Here is a 16775-nt window from a genome sequence, read left to right on the forward strand (position 1 = left end):
CTGTTCACTTTGCATTGCTTCTTTTGTGCGAAATCCTTGGTGATCTTGCCAGTCCCCATGCTTTCCTTTTTCAAACTGACCTCAGTAGGCATGAGAGCACATCCATCCCAGCGTGGTCAGTTTTCTGGCTGTGCTGCTTCTCCGCCAAGACACACAGCTCTTCACGACAAAGACCAGTGTATTGCTGTTTCTCTGCTTCATGCAGACACTACCCCCCACCTCCCCCACTTCTCTCGCCTCTCTAAATCCCTCTTTGTGATAACCTATAAAAACGTTAACAAAAATAGAAAAGAGTATTTACTGTATATACAATGGTGACGAAATTGTAAACACTTTTGGAAATGTTATTTTGCACCAATTTGTATTGAATTCACCAATTTAATGCTGAATTCAATACAAAAACAGAATAATAATTCAAATATATGCAGTACAAAAAAAGTTATGCTTACTTTAGTCTAAAAAAAGATAATAGAAATGTGAAGTCCAGGCTTTTTTGGCACTTTATGTGTAAAAAGTATTTTTTTGCTTTAAAAATATTTAGAATTCCCAAACATTATATATTTCAATGTTAGCAGAGGCCATAGAGAATAAAGGGTTTCACAATTTTTTATGTCACATGGTATTTGCACAGTAGTTTTTTTTACCACAGATTTTTGGGAAAAAATACTACCTGCTTAGTATAATTGGTAACCCCTTTGAGCCAGCTTCTCCTGGCCCTTTTAGGATGCCGGGAGGCAGGGCGGGGTTTGTGATCATGTGGCTTTTGTGATTGGCCTTCACATGATCGGAAAGCTCCTGATCGCAAGCCACGATCGTGAGCTTTCTGTTAGCCACCGGTAACTGTGCCTGGAGTGGGCAGGGCGCGCTCTCTCAGGACAGCTGTATTCCATCAATTCACGTAAATATGCAACCACTCAGTGCAAGGCCCACCTGCCGAGAGGCCACATATTTATGTGTGGTTGGCACCAACAGAATTATACACCTGACTCTAATGTTGCATAATCCTTTACTTTGTGCCAGTGTAAGAATTGATGCTGGTTTGAAGCCAAAGGTTAGTCATACCAAATATTGACTTGATTTCGATTTTTCTTCTGTTCGCTTACATTGCATTTTGTAGATTCATAAAAAAATACAATAACATATATATACTGTATTTGCTGGCGTATAAGACTACATTTTACACTTAAAAAAACTGTCCAAAAAGCAGGGGTCGTCTTATACGCCGGGTCAGCTGCTCAGATGCCTGCTGGATGTGCGGTAATACTGTATTTAGCTTCGGATACATACAGTATATACCGCTTAGCCAATCCTGGTGAGCGTTGTATTCAAACGAATACAGAGCCTGCTCGGATTGGCTTTGAGAGTCAGAGAGGCATGGGATGATAATGTTACAGCCTCTGCCAATCCAAGCAGGCTTTGTATTCATTAATAGAATACATCGCTCGCCGTGATTGGCTCCAGCTCTAGCAAGAATGAAGAAGAATATGGCTTCAAGAAGGAAGAAATATGAAGCGTCGGAAACCACGGAAGGAGGGTCGTCATACAATGAGTGCAGGCAAAAAATCCTAAAAAAAATGTAAAATTAGGGGGTCGTCTTATACGCCCGGTCGTCTTATACACCGGCAAATACAGTAATTTTGAACGCATTCTTACTCTACAGCATTTCTTCACACCTGCCTAAAACGTTTGCATAAAGTGTATGTTTATGTGTGTGTATGTATGGATATCACTAATTTTTTTTTTTTTGTTTGTTTATTTTAAACTGAAAGAGTCATTTTAATAGGTAGGGGTTCACATATACTTTATAGATAAAATGTACATGCATCGGTATGGCACATAGCAACATTCGAAAATATTACTCTAGCCAATACTTTACCTTTCAATTAGAATATTTGTTCTGGTGGCCCTGGCAACAACCAGGGAGTCGCTTACTTTAAAGGTATTTCCTGTTTTGCCTTTGTTACAGGAAAAGAAGGGGAATCTCCCAAATGAGACACAGCAAAAAAAAAAAAAAAACTGACAGGGGCTATAACCCTCCTGTATAATAAATTGCTTGTCTTTAGTTCTACTTTAAAAAAGTATTGTTTGTGTGGAATTGATATAGCTTTACAGCTATACTACACTTTTGAAGGGACTCTTACACTTTGGGAAAACAATGCTTCTTTCACATGCCCTCTACATGCGGGAGAGTCTGGGTCATCAGAGACACTGCTTCTAATCGCTTTAAGCAGGCAATGCCACAGGGAAATAAAAAAATGTTGATGACGTCAACCGCGCATCAAAGTCATACACAACTGGTGTGCTTACTACACGAAAGATCGGTGGGAGATGTGCTTTGCCACAGTAACACTCACAAATCTATCATCTTTATGGGGCGGAGCGAAAAAAGCACGTTAATAACAAAATAAGGGATTTTTATGGCAAGAAATGCTTGCGTTCCCTAAATTAACAGGTACTTGAACATGTTTTTCTGGAAACCTAGTTTACTTTTAAATGATAATTATAGCTTTTCTTTAATACTTATCCACATATTGTGCTATTCAAGGGCTATGACCTCCATCAAAATCCTTCAACGCTTTTTGGTGTGTCAAATGTCTACATCGCCCACTACATGCAGTGGTTTCATTGGCTGGCTCCAGTGTTACTACAGCACCAATTTGTAACAAAGAGTGTGGCAAGAGAAACCACAGCAGGGGACTAGACACTAGATTCTGCATATGTACAGAAATTTGCTTAATTGCAGACTCTATTTTCTGAGTATGTTTCCTAACTAGTTGCAGTATTGATCACTGAAGGTTGCACAAAGTATAGGGCAGCTGCTCACTTTGCTCCAGCTAAAAAAAAAAAAAAAAAAAAAAAAAAAAAATGAAGGGACACCAGCCTAGAAATTGAATTCAGTGTGATTTTATTTTATTTTTTTAAGTAGCAGAAATGTAATGAATCACATTCTCTGTTAGTTTGCAGGATGTTTGCTGTTTTGTAAAATACTGGGGCCTATCAAACCATTTTGGTATGTAAGGTTGGACTAGGTATAATAAATATTGCATCAGACAGAACATTATTGTAATTTTTGCAGGCTGCCTGCCATCTAGTGGCCATTTGTAGACCCAATACAGCATAACAGGCTTTAAGAAACATATTTGTCTAAAATTGTTGTTTGGCATGTAAATTCACAATATTTAACAGATCTGTTGTTCTTGCTAAAATGTGGAGTCAGCAACACAATGGAACCCTGCATGTAAGACATTTTGTTTTTATATAATTTTCTTGCATCTTGTGTTTTTGTTGAAGGAGATTGATTGTTAGACACAAAATCCCTGCCAAAAGCACACCAGAAAACACATGAACATGCGTTTTTCATACACTTTTCATACAGTCCCATTGAAGTCTATGGGACCAAAAATGCACTATGATTAGATATATGTGATATGATTGATATATTTAAAAATCGCACTGCACCATATTGCATTGATGTGAACAGGCACCACAGATAATTATTCGATTCCTATTGTTGTGCATTGCAGTACAACGGCAGACGCAGAAGTAATCACACTAAGGCCTCGTACACACGATAGGTTAACCAGAGAACAACGGTCTGATGGAGCGCTTTCATCGGTCCAAACCGATCGTGTGTAGGCCCCATAGGTTATTTAACCTTCGGTTAAAAAAAAGCCAACTTGCTTTAAAATTTAACCGATGGATTCCTAACCAATGGGTTTAAACCGATCGTTAGTAGGCACGACCATCGGTTAAAAATCCACGCATGCTCAGAATCAAGTCGACGCATGCTTGGAAGCATTGAACTTTTTCAGCACGTCGTTGTGTTTTACGTCACTGCGTTCTGACACGATCGTTTTTTTAACTGATGGTGTGTAGGCACGACGGACCCTCAGTCAGCTTCATCGGTTAACCTATGACAACAGTCCATCAGACTGTTCTAATCGGATGGACCGATCGTGTGTACGTGGCTTAACAGCTAAAGTGATTAGTTTAGTAGGACGATGATGCTGATATGCCTGATAGATTAAGACCCTGTTGGTTCTCAAAGATGATCCCACTCTTGACCTACACACTCCAGCAGAAAGACCAAGGGGACATCAAGTAGGTTTTATTGAAACTTGTAACTTGTTTCAAAGGGCATCTGTCCTTTTGTCAGGTGAAAACATGGAATAATCTAACACCTGATACATCCTGATTGAAGCTCCATTGCTCATTCCATCTTTATTTAGTTTATATTGTTAAATTGCTATATTGCTATACCTTTTGCACCCTGACCTGCACTACTTTGAACATTGAGGTTCATTCTACCTATCAAATGTAAAAAGAAATCTGTCTCAGATGATAATTGCCCCAATCACACCCTTCATGTGAGCATTGAGATTGATGTACACAACTATTTAATTAATTAGGCCCAGTCAAAGTTTAGGCATTTGTTTTGCAGTTTCTAGTTAAACCCTTGTCAGCCACGTTTACAGTAATTGTTTTATCTTTCTCCATCATATTTCACACTCATATATCTGATAATGATCTTTGATATTGAACTTATTAATGAATTTCACAGTATCATGTTTTCATTTCTAGATGTACAGTACATATTTCCGACACCATGTCCTTTCATGAGTGTAATGTCAGAGATTCTAAGTTCTCATGTTGCTTTTTTCATTGTACAACTCCCTCTGGTCTGCTGGCCGTGTAGTATATTGCTTTGTAATGCTGTCTCTGCCCTTATAGCAGTAAATGTGATCGTCTTGAATGAAGAATGTGAACTGGTGGGAGGTAATACTGTTACAGCTTGTTTCATTCTAGAAAAATCTTATCATTCAGGCTGACTCCCCCCTACACTGTTATGTAAAATGGAAAATGGCTATATTGTTATAAAGCTCTCTTTTGTATGAATCACTTTTGTGAAATACCATGAAGAGGAGAGGCAATGATTTTTTTTTTTTTGTATAGAATTGTTAGCAGTTCTAAACATATTTGCAATTAGATATAGAGTAATCAATTTACAAGACCATGCTTGACATGACATTTATTTAATACATGTAGCAATGTAATAAATTAATAAATTTGGCACCCAGAATTCACCATGTAAATGATAGCACAATTTCTTTTTCATTTATTATGCTTTGCGTAATTTGTTTAACTAGTTCAAGTGACACGAGCATGTAAAAGAAAATAAATGCATAAAAATTAGGAACAGTCAAGGCTTGTTCACACGGGTCGAATATCGGCCAGTATTGACCGGTTTAAGAAATACTGGTCGACAGTTGGTCCTTTTGTGGGGCAGCATGTCCAACAGAAGCCGGTCGAACGTCCTGCTTCTGTCGAAGGGGCATGCCTGAAAATCATCTGCCAGACCGGTGTGTTTAGTTGGGGGGCATGGGGATCGATGCACTAACATCGAGTAGTGCAGCAAGCTCCTCTCGAGCTCCTCAGTTTTTTTTCATTTAGCCCTCTGGGGTTTAAAAAACTGATCGTGAGTACCTAGCATAACAAACACTTAAACATACATCTAAATCCAGAAGTTTTTTTTTTATTTTAGATAGAGAAGAGACGTTTTTTTGTCTGTCTGTGTCCCATTGGGGAAATGTCTTTTAACTTCCTGTCCTATAAGCACAATCAGACGTGAGGCAAATTCTGAACCAAAATTTGCTCCTTATTCCTGTTCTAGTGACAACTGAAAAATTCGTATTTTCCTTCACTTTCAGTCCTGATAAAATGCTTATGTGGACTAAAACAGAGGGTGAATATACCCCAGTGAGGACAGTACTAGTTTGTATCTTTCCGTTCTTTATTCAAAACTAAAAAGAAAAAAAGTTTTGGCTTTAGATGCATTTTACTTATGCTGCAGTTTAACTCTTTCAATGCCAACGATGTGTATGTATATGTAATTTGTTTTGAAAGGAATACAGCAATGTCACGGCTGCCATCATTTTAGAATTTATGAGCAGATTCTGGTCTAGGCTTTAAGCTGCGTAATCACTTCTATAGTGAAAGTTGCACCTTTTCCTACCCGTGGTTTCCTGGTTTTCCACAGGCTAAGACTTAAAGTGTTTGTTAAGCCACTCTAACATGTATACACCATCAGCACTGCCACCTATTGTAGTGTCCCCCTCTGTGTGTGATTTTATAAAAATAAATACTATAATGTATAAAGGTTAGTGTTATGAGAGAAGCAGGAGGGGAAAGATGTGGCTTACACACAGACTGGAAGGGGAGGGGGAGGCGGACACAGGAGCAAAGCGGAGAGCAGATAGCAGGCTGCTGATGACAGAGCCGCGTAAACTGACCATTGTGTCAGGGCTCAGCAGTCATAATACACCATGGTAAGTTTACAGAGGGGTGGAAAGATACTGGCAGGATCCGCCAGGTTTTTTAGGTGTTACAGGGGGCCAAATGACACAGGACAAGCACGGTGTCATATAACATGCTTTAAAGAAACAGAGTCCATTTTTTGGGGGTGGTTAACAAACGCTTTAAAGTCACACTTTAGTGTGTATTTCACTGAAAATATAGCTTTGATAAACAGTTGTTCTAATATAATTTGAGTTTGAAATGCAACTATTCTATTTTTATTTTACAAGCTTTCAAAAAATAACAGACAGTGGAATTTTTTTTTTTTTTTTTATCATAATGCATAGAATATATTAAGGAAAAAAAAATTTAGCGTTTAGAACCACTTTAATAATTTGTCATGCCTGAGTCTTTGTGAGTGTGCATGGTGTGTTCTTTCCTGAAAATCCTTATAGGGGAGTTTGTTGGATGTGTGAATACTTATAAAGCTATTTGTTGGCAGGAGCAAAAAACATTTAACTATCCTAATAACTATGGTGTTGTTTTTTTTTAGGTTGTGAGAAGGTATATTCTTGGTTCAATAGTGGAAAGTGAGAAGAACTATGTGGACTCCTTGAAGAGAATTCTTGAGGTACTATACAAACTTATAATATACTTCTGTAGAAATTCTCCAAACTAACACAACTTTGGATATGTGGTTGTATACTTTAATTAACCGCTTAACGCCCGCCGCATGACTATATACGTCCGCAAAATGGCACGGACAGGCAGAAGGGTGTATATATACGTCCTTGCCTTCTAGCGGGTCGGGGGTCCAATCGGGACCCCCTCCGGTGCGTGCGGCGGGCGGCTTACCTTACCGAGCGATCCAAATCGAGGGGGCGGCTGTTCGTTTCCGTCTGCCCCCTCGTGATCGCTTCCAGCCAATCCTGTGAGCCGCCGCCGTGTAACTTCCCCTGCCTGTAAAATGTAAACATAGGCAGAGGAAGTGATGCAGCTCTCATCTCGGCAGGATTTTCAAACCGCCAAGATGAGAGAAGAGTCGCACCTAACACTACACTGACACCACACACGCAGGCACATTTAACCCCTTCTGATCAGCCCCCCCATCCCTCCTGTCACACTGTCACTGAATGCAGTGATCATATATGTACTGATCACTGCATTTAGTGTCAGTGTGACAGGCAGTTAGTGTTAGGTCCAGGGTAGCCCCGTACCCCCCCCTAATAAAGTTTTAACCCCTTGATCACCACCCTAGTTAACCCTTTCACTCCCTATTTCCAGTGTCACTAAGCGATAATTTTTCTGATCGCTGTATTAGTGTCACTGTTGCCGCTAGGAAGCTAATTTTTTTTTTATTGGGATTTTTTTTTACTAAAGACATGTGGCTAAATAAATTTTGGCCTACATGTTTGACTAAAATTTAGTTTATTAAATTTTTCTTATAACAAAAAGTAAAAAATATTGTTTTTTTTTAAAAAATTTCGCTCTATTTTTGTTTATAGCGCAAAAAATAAAAATCGCAGAGGCAATCAAATACCATAAAAAAAAAGCTCTATTTGTGGGAAGAAAAGGACGCAAATTTTGTTTGGGAGCCACGTCGCACGACCGCGCAATTGTCTGTTAAAGCGACGCAGTGCCGAATTGTAAAAACGCCTCTGGGCATTTAGCAGCATATTGGTCCGGGGCTTAAGTGGTTAAGGAACACACTTTCTCCAACTTTAGCTAGTGGTTTAAAATCATTGGAAAATCTCATCTACAGCAGTTCACCCTAGTACCATTCTAAATATATTCATTTAGGATTTCAATAATTTTGTGTAAAAATATTTGGTACTAGGTTCCCACAAATGTTTACTATTATAGCCACTAGCAGTAATCCCTGGGTTCTCCCATCGGGGTTGGCTTCCCAAACCCCCCCTGCCTGGAGAACATAATGGCTCTGCGGGAGGGATTTCCCATCAACACTGACTGACTGTGTTGATGGGGCAATCAAGCTATTTTCGTTCTTCTTTCTTGCAACCTGTGGTTGCAGGAAAGAAAATTGCTCCGTTTTCCGCTGGCTTTAGAGCTAGGTTTATGAGACCTGAGAACGGAGCAAATAAAGAAAATAAAGAAGTTCATTGTTAGGTTCTAATTACACATTGAGGTTTGTTTATAAAAAATGCATTGTGCGAATGTCTGAAGCATTTCCACAGCCATCACATTGCATTAGTTTGTCTAATACATTTTTTTCTCATGATTATCAGCTCTATCTAGTGCCTATATTATGATATTTTTTTGATTGGGGTATTTCAAGAAAATACCACATTATGTCCGCTAGATGGAACTGACAATAATATATAGGTCTGAGTAATAAAACATAATATTTATATTTTTTTTAAGTAAAAGCGGGAGGCCATAAAACTAGTGTGATCCTTGACACTGTTTTTGATAAACGAATATCTGGTTGGATGGATGTGGTAGCAATTCTCAAAGATTTTTCAAGGTGCTCATCAGATATTTTGGTTGTAATCTTGCCCTTTGTGTGATTCATCATTAAAAATGGTTGCTCACACATATAGGTGCTGCAGAAAACGGGTCACATGAATATGGCGTGATTGTGAAGAGTGGGATATTTTTCTTTGGGAAGATGAAACGTATAAAAATCCTGTAAAGATACACAGTCGAATATTTTTTCTGACACGTGTTCACAAAGTGTAAACACACCCCTGATTTACATATTAATTTTTACACCAACTGTGGCTTTCCTAACATTACTGCTACAATTTGACTCCTTTCTATTACATGACAAGTAAGATCTATTCCAGTTTTTATAAAACAAATGAATTTGTTACATGTTCAGTTCATGGGCTGTGGTTTAAAGCAAAGCTAATAGTATTTGGCTTAACTTTGAACTATATTGTAAACCAATACAGTGATCATTTCCCAAGATGGCATATTCCAAAATGATCTTTTAACCATGTGGGTTCACTGATTGCAACCACATCTCCCTAACTGTCTAAAAAGAAATAAGCACATTCTATGTTATTGTGTTGATGCACTGCTGAAGCAAATATTTGCAAATAACAGAAGTGGGAAAAATGTGCCCACAGGATATATTTCCAGAACAGAAAACTGCAAGTGAGGTTGATGCACTGGGCTTTACTCTTCATAATATACCTCTGATGCAGATGTCCTTTACCTACCCTTAAGCAGGTTTTTGTTCTGTTAACAGATGTGTAGTTAATGTATTCTTTGTCAAGGCATTTTCAGTGCAGATGTCACCTCTATTTACTGTATCCCCAAAGAATGTCAGTTGACAATGCTTTTATTGCTTGTAATCATTTTTACAATCAGCAAAACATCAGGGTGCTTGTACTTTACTGAGCACATTTACACATAGGAAAGATTATAGAGGACAAGAAACTTAAGTTTTATTGTTACCATTTGTGCAAGTAAATGAAAAAGGATAATTTTCATATAGTGTAGCAGGAATATAATTGTAGCATCAAACTTTCACATTCTTACAGTGTTTGGAATAACACAAATGCACATCTGAACTCTTTCCTCCTGTTGCAGCAATATGAGAAGCCACTCTGTGACATGGAGCCAAAGCTATTAAGTGAGAGAAAGCTGAAAATAGTATTTTACCGAATAAAGGAAATTCTACAGTGCCACTCGCTTTTCCAGATTGCTCTTTCTAGCCGGGTGTCTGAGTGGGATTCAACAGAAATGATTGGAGATGTCTTTGTAGCATCAGTAAGACAAATTGCAAAATCAGTATAATTTTTTTCTTTCAGTGTTTTTTGATGCATAAAGACATTAACACTATAATAATACATAAATAACCCTCTGTTTGTTGGTGATGTATATTGTATATGTATGTGTGTTTTATACTATATGTCCAAACATTTGTGGACACCTAACTATCACATCTGTCTATGTGGCCAAAAGTATGTGGATAACCCTGCAAATTATTAAGTTCAATTGTTTCCAGTGAAGGGTACTGTCAATGCTACAATATTATTATTATTTAGGTACTTGTATAGTGCCGTCAATTTATGCCGTGCTTTACATATACATTGTACATTCACATCGGTCCCTACCCTCAAGGAGCCTACAATCTAAGGTCCCTAACTCACATTCATATACTAGGGCCAATTTTTTTAGACGGAAGCCAATTAACCTATCAGCACGTCTTTGGAGTGTGGGAGGAAACTGGAGTACCCGGAGGAAACCCAAGCAGGCACAGGGAGAACATGTAAACTCCAGGCAGGTAGTGTCGTGGTTGGGATTCGAACCAGCGAACCTTTTTTACTGCTAGGCGAGAATGCTCCTCACTACACCACTGTGTTGCCCAATATATAAAGACATTCTAGACAATTGTGCACTTATTCTGGTCCAGTATGACTGTGCCCCTGTGCATAAAGCCAGGTCCAGAAGGACATGGTTTGACAAGTTTTGTGTGGAGGTTTGATGACCTGCATAGCACTGACCTCCACTCTACTGAATGACTTTGGGGTGAATGGGAATGCTGCTTGTGAGTCAAGTCTTTATGGCCTATGTCAGTACTTGAATGCTCCTTTAGTAGAATTGGCTCCAAAATCCTGTAAAATGCCATCTTTGAAGAGTGGAAGCTGTTATATTACATAGAAAGGCAAGCCCCAGAGTAATGCCCATGCAAGGGTTATACAGCAAGTTCATATTGGTGTGATAGTCTGATGTCGACAAACTTTCGGTCCTATAGTATGTATGTATTTTCTGCATGAGAACTAGTTATAGGTCTTAGTATAGCACTACAAATACACATGCAGTGACATTAACAGAAACACCCTTAAACATACATGAATGCTGAGTTTATGTTTGAGATACCGATCTCACAATTACTGACAAAACTGCAAGGTAAGTTATATTACTTTACTGTTGCCAGATAGCCTTACATATAAACTATAGCAAAAAGAGGAACTCAGAGCTCCAAAGAGGCACCATGTGGCCCTTTTCAAACACATAACATTAGTCAAAATCAAAAACTAGCATGGGAACAGTCTGAAAACCAGTGATAATGTAGAAAAAATAATGCTTTGGCAAAATGGTGGGAGCCAGTCAAAGCTCACAGATAGGAAAGGACAGGCTGGCAAGGTAGTTGATGAATTCCACTACCATTAAGATTTCACAAAAAAAATTTTTTTGCTGGGGCTTCCATTTGGAAACCACACAACACACACAACCTGGTGTAAGAATGCAAAACATTCCTTAGCAATTGAAAAATGAATATGGTCTGATCATTGTCATTGTTTACCCTATTTAATACATTCAGATAGGTTTCTGTTTGAAAAAAGGCAAAAGATGTCTTCAATCCCCAACACCTGTTGCTAGCCCTTACACGTTGTGGGTGATTCATTAAGGTAGCAGTTGATATGCCATACAGTACATTGTTCTCTTACAGTATTCCAGTATTTATTAATTGAATTAAATGCTCCCACTGGTAAATAAATTCAGAAATGGTTTTGTAAACACCAGCATGAAGTCAAATGCCTTCCTTGACCTCTTCAGTTAAGACGTTTATGGTACGTTCTGGAGCAGGCAAATAGATTTCAATTCCATCCTTCAAAGAACACCTACCTATGCAACTATCTTAAAGCATGTGTATGTTTTGAATATTAGCCAGACATATATCCAATGTTCTATTTTGCCCTATCTGGTGTACATAAAGAATTAACAACCATATCTGATGCCATTTTAAATATGCTTGCCAAATGTTGATTTTTTTGTAAATCTGTCTCCGTTATTTGATTCTTTTTTCTGTGCTGTTCTCTGCCACTGTATGTTTTGGATGGCATACAGATATCCGCTACAACAATATAGGAAGTAAGTGCTTGCAGATTGATCTGACTCTAGGCCTTGGGAAACTAAATTTTTTTTCTCACCAACAAAAACAGACTCTGGTGATGTAAGCTTCAGTTATATTGGACTAAAGCTGGGCAAACTCCTTGCAATGTGATCATACTCCTTTCCATTTATCAACAAACCAGTAGTACCAGGGTTTGTTTAATTGGGTATAAATTTAATTAATTATTTAGGTTGGGCAGTTTAGCTGTTGAAATCAAAAATGTTGCATGCTGCTAAATAGCTACCTCATTTAATACCATATTGCCAGTTGTATTTTTGTGAGCAACGAATAGCTCCAAAATTCTCTGGTTTAAATTCTTGCCAATTTCATCAGGAGTAAATACATTATTTAACACTGTGAACAAGTACAAAGGTTCCAAATCGCAACTGCTAACCATTAAATTAGAAATGTGCAGTTGCGATCTCCAACATTTTAAATGAGCATTTACTCTTTTACTGTCCCCGAGTGTGTACTGTATTGGAACAGATGCAAATGCCATAATGGTAGTTGATCCTTCGACTTGTAATTCAGCAACATGTTCAGAGCCACACATGAACGAACCTACATAATAAGTAAAGAAAAAACATTCTGTTGACAATTGATTTATAAATACCTGTTAATTATTTGCATCAGTTATATGTAATGGATAAAAACTGATTGATTGATTGTTTTTTTAGATATAGAGGAGTTGATTAAAAGCAAACTAGGCTGTTCATTTTCTAAGGGAATTTGCACTTTGCAAGGGAATTTACCCTTATCTTAGTGAATGAGGTGAAGCTCTGCTGTAAGTAAAAATACTTACTGTATTTATCGGCGTATACGCTCAGGCGTATAACACGCACCCTAACTTTAAGAGGAACGTTTCAGTAAAAAAACTTTACACAGCCCCCTGCGTAAAACACACAGGCACAGTTTACCCTCCATTTTCAGGGTAAAAAAGTGAGTGTTATACGCCAATAAATACAGTATTTATTTTTTAATTTTCCTTGCACATGACTGGGTGTTCCTTGCATTATGAATCTCACCACATTCCCTTGCAAAGTGCAAATTCATTTGTAAAATGAACATCCTATTTACCTCTAGTAAATCGGCCTTATTGCATTTAATGATGTAGAGCATATTGCACATAGAGAACACTTAATTAGGAAAGCTCTGGATGAAAAGTAAATTTACCAGTATGTGGTTCTAGGTTGTCAGCATTCTGCATACACCAGGCTATTCTGGCAAAGACCAAAAGGGACGTTTCTGTCCCATACAGTGCATGAACATTCTGTTATTCAATATTTTGTGCCGTAGTGTACCTGATCATTTATTAATCTGTAAGTATATGTTGCCAATCTTACCAATTTATATTGATCCTTGGCGGTATTCACTGAAAGCATCCTTTTCTCACAAAATGCATTGACTAATAATTTGAATGTGTATACTATTAATCATTCTACTACTATGAAATATAGAACTGTCCTCATTCCAAATGCTGTCTAGTTTCACACTATCTTCAAGATAAACATCACAGTTTGTTTTGTCTTTGCTTTCTAGTTTTCAAAATCCATGGTACTTGATGCATATAGTGAATATGTGAATAATTTTAGCACAGCTGTTGGAGTTCTCAGGAAATCTTGTGCTACTAAACCGACCTTTCTGGAATTTTTAAAGGTACTGTTTTATAATAAATGATACAACATATGGCACATCATTAAAACACGTTTGGAGTATGAGAACAAATTGCACTCCTATTATTAATTGTTATATAGTTATCAAACAATCAGTCATTAATTGCATTGGAGGATGAAAGAAAATGCAAAACCCATTGGTCTTAAAATAACCCGAATCACATGATGCCATTTACTATTGGCTTATTCCCACCACTGTGTTGTGGGTATATGGCAGTGCTCAATAACGCATCACTTTGCATTGGTGCACTGCTCTGCTATTTATTGCACATGTCATCCCAGTGAACTTGCGTTGCAGTGGACCACACCAATGCGATAACACATCTTGTGTCGCACTGTGCTAGCAAGAAAGCTGCAGAAACAATGTTTGGTACCTTGTGTGTTAATACAACACACCTGACCTAATGCATATTAATATTAGTGTGTACATTAAATGCACTATAACATACCACTCTAGTGTAAATGAAATAGCATTTTGAAAGAGCCAGGAAAATGTTGTTGTCCCCCTCTCCCACTGGAGCCCTTAAGGTGTAAATGGACAAAAAATATAACGTACTTATTTATAAAAATTCTAGGTCCCTAGTTGCAGAACGGTTTCAATTGGAATGTGGTCATTAATTTATAGGATTCCTAAAATATATACTATTTATTTATCATCCATTGAGAGGCACAGCAATTAGAGAAATTATTAGTCAAGCTATAGTGATGCCAACAGGACATTGAAGCAAACAAAAATTATTTTACCGACCCCCATATACCCCTCCTTCAACTGTCATGCTTCAGTTTTTGCCATACATAATAGATATTTTTTTTTCTTCTGTGACTTCAGTCAAGACTTCAAAAATTCTACTTAAGCTAGTCCCCACACAGCAGCCATCTAGATAAGGGTACTCATTTGAACTGTAGATTGTAGAGCTAATCTGAAGTTTGACCTTCGGGCACTGGTTCCTGCAGTGTACTGCCTTCCAGACCTTGGTGTAGTATATTAGCTGCAAGGGGCTCCCCAGACCCAGAACTGTAACACAGCTTCTGGTGTGACCACGTTTCTAAAGACTTGCATAGTTAGTAAAACTCAAGCTGGAGCACTAGAAGCTACATAACAATTGGCACAGTTCCAATGGGTGCCATTTTACATAGGGTTGCACCGATACTAGTATTGGTGCCGATACTGAGCATTTGCTTGAGTACTTGGGCTTTATCAGGTACCTGTTGTACCAGGTCCTGGATCCTCAGCTGGGCAACCTCACAGATGATTGGTGCAGCAGTGGGGGCAGTTACGGGCTCCTTTCTTTTCTGAATGCATAGAGTCAGTGATCAGCAAACACGGTGAACTGTGTTTATGATGCTTCAGTTTATGACTGAACAGGAGCCTCTGTCTCTTGTCCATTCATCTTCAGCTACTGACACAGTCCACACCTCATCAGTGCCACCTATCAGTGCTGCATATTAGTGCCACTGTCACGTGACGTAAAAAAAAAAGAAGCAAGTTCTTGAAAAAAAGCATCGGTACTTGTATTTAGTCTTAAAGTGGTATCGGTACTCTGAGGTAGCAATTATTACCCTTAGTGGTTACTGTACCTGTCCTGGTCTAGAGCACCAGGTGGATCCTCGGTGCACTGCCATTGGTCAGGACAATTTTCATATAGGTTGGCCCTTCTTCATCTAGTCTTCATTTAGGCATTGATACCTTCAGATTTTCTTGTAGTATGATCTTCACATCTGTTGAATGTCTTGGTGGCTATTGCGCACCCCTCAGTTGGACTGCTTTTGGACATCCTGGGCCAGATTCTGAAAGGCGTTACGACGGCGCAACACCATTAGCGCCGTCGTAACTCCTCATCTGGCCCCGGGTATCTATGCGACTGATTCTTAGAATCAGTTGCGCATAGATACCCATTAGATCTGACATGCGTAAGGCTGTTACGCTGTCAGATCTTAAAAGTAATTTTTTTCCCGCCGCTAGGTGTCGCATCGTCGTTTTCCCTGTCGTCTATGCAAATGAGGTAAGTACGCGAGATTCCCGAACCTACGCGCGTCCGACGCTGAGAATTTACGTTGTTTCCGTAGCGTACGCGACGCGTAAGGTTGCCCCTGCTATTAGCAGGGGCAACCAATGTTAACTATGGCCGTCGTTCCCGCGTCGAAGTTTAAAAAAAATACGTCGTTTGCGTAAGACGTCCGTGAATGGCGCTGGACGCCATTTACGTAAACGTCTAAGCAAATGACGTCGGGGCGACGTCATTTAGCGCAATGCACGTCGGGTAATTTACCCGACGGAGCATGCGCAGTACTCTCGGCGCGGGAGCGCACCTAATTTAAATGGTGCCCGCCCCATTTGAATTGGGCGGGCTTGCGCCGAGCGAATTAACGATACACCGCCGCAAGTTTACAGGTAAGTGTTCTGAGAATCAGGATGTAAACCTGTAAACCTGCGGCGGTGTAGCGTACAGCACATACATTACGCTGCCCAGGAGCAACGTTAATGTATGAGAATCTGGCCCCCTGACTGTTAAAGAATTTCTAAAAATGTTGTGTCCATCAAATGGATTCCAAGAAAAATATTTTATTTTAAGTACAAAAAATCTTACTACCCTCTTCTTTTCTATAGCCGCATCTACATCCAATGAATGGTTCTTATAATAGTTATGTGTAAGATTAGTTTGTTTATTGGTTCTGTTTCATATTAATGAAGTTATTTTAGTTCATTGAACTGCCAGGTTCTTGTACAACTATGAACAAATCGATCTCTGAGTTCTTGGACTGGATTTTATCAAGCTCTGTTTATTAGATCTACTTTCAAAACTCTAATCACATGCCAGTATTTTATATCATCAATATTTCCAATTTACAAAATATAAGCTTAGTTTTTTTTCCACTATTCAAAACATAAAAATCAATTCAGAACATAGCAGTGACCATCCCCTTTTTTGCATGACTGT

At 38.7% G+C, this 16775-nt stretch overlaps 1 protein-coding gene across 1 annotated transcript in view; it reads left to right on the forward strand.

Moving 5' to 3' along the window:
- Positions 1–16775, forward strand: part of ARHGEF10 (Rho guanine nucleotide exchange factor 10) — a 212574-nt gene that overhangs the window by 85660 nt on the left and 110139 nt on the right. Inside the window, exons 12-14 of the mRNA XM_040349804.1 lie at positions 6848–6925; positions 9853–10032; positions 13703–13819. Coding sequence (XP_040205738.1) covers positions 6848–6925; positions 9853–10032; positions 13703–13819 — 375 coding nt within the window. The remainder of the gene's footprint in view (positions 1–6847; positions 6926–9852; positions 10033–13702; positions 13820–16775) is intronic.

This window comes from Rana temporaria, chromosome 4, assembly GCF_905171775.1.
Source record: "Rana temporaria chromosome 4, aRanTem1.1, whole genome shotgun sequence".
In the NCBI taxonomy this organism is placed as follows: domain Eukaryota; kingdom Metazoa; phylum Chordata; class Amphibia; order Anura; family Ranidae; genus Rana; species Rana temporaria.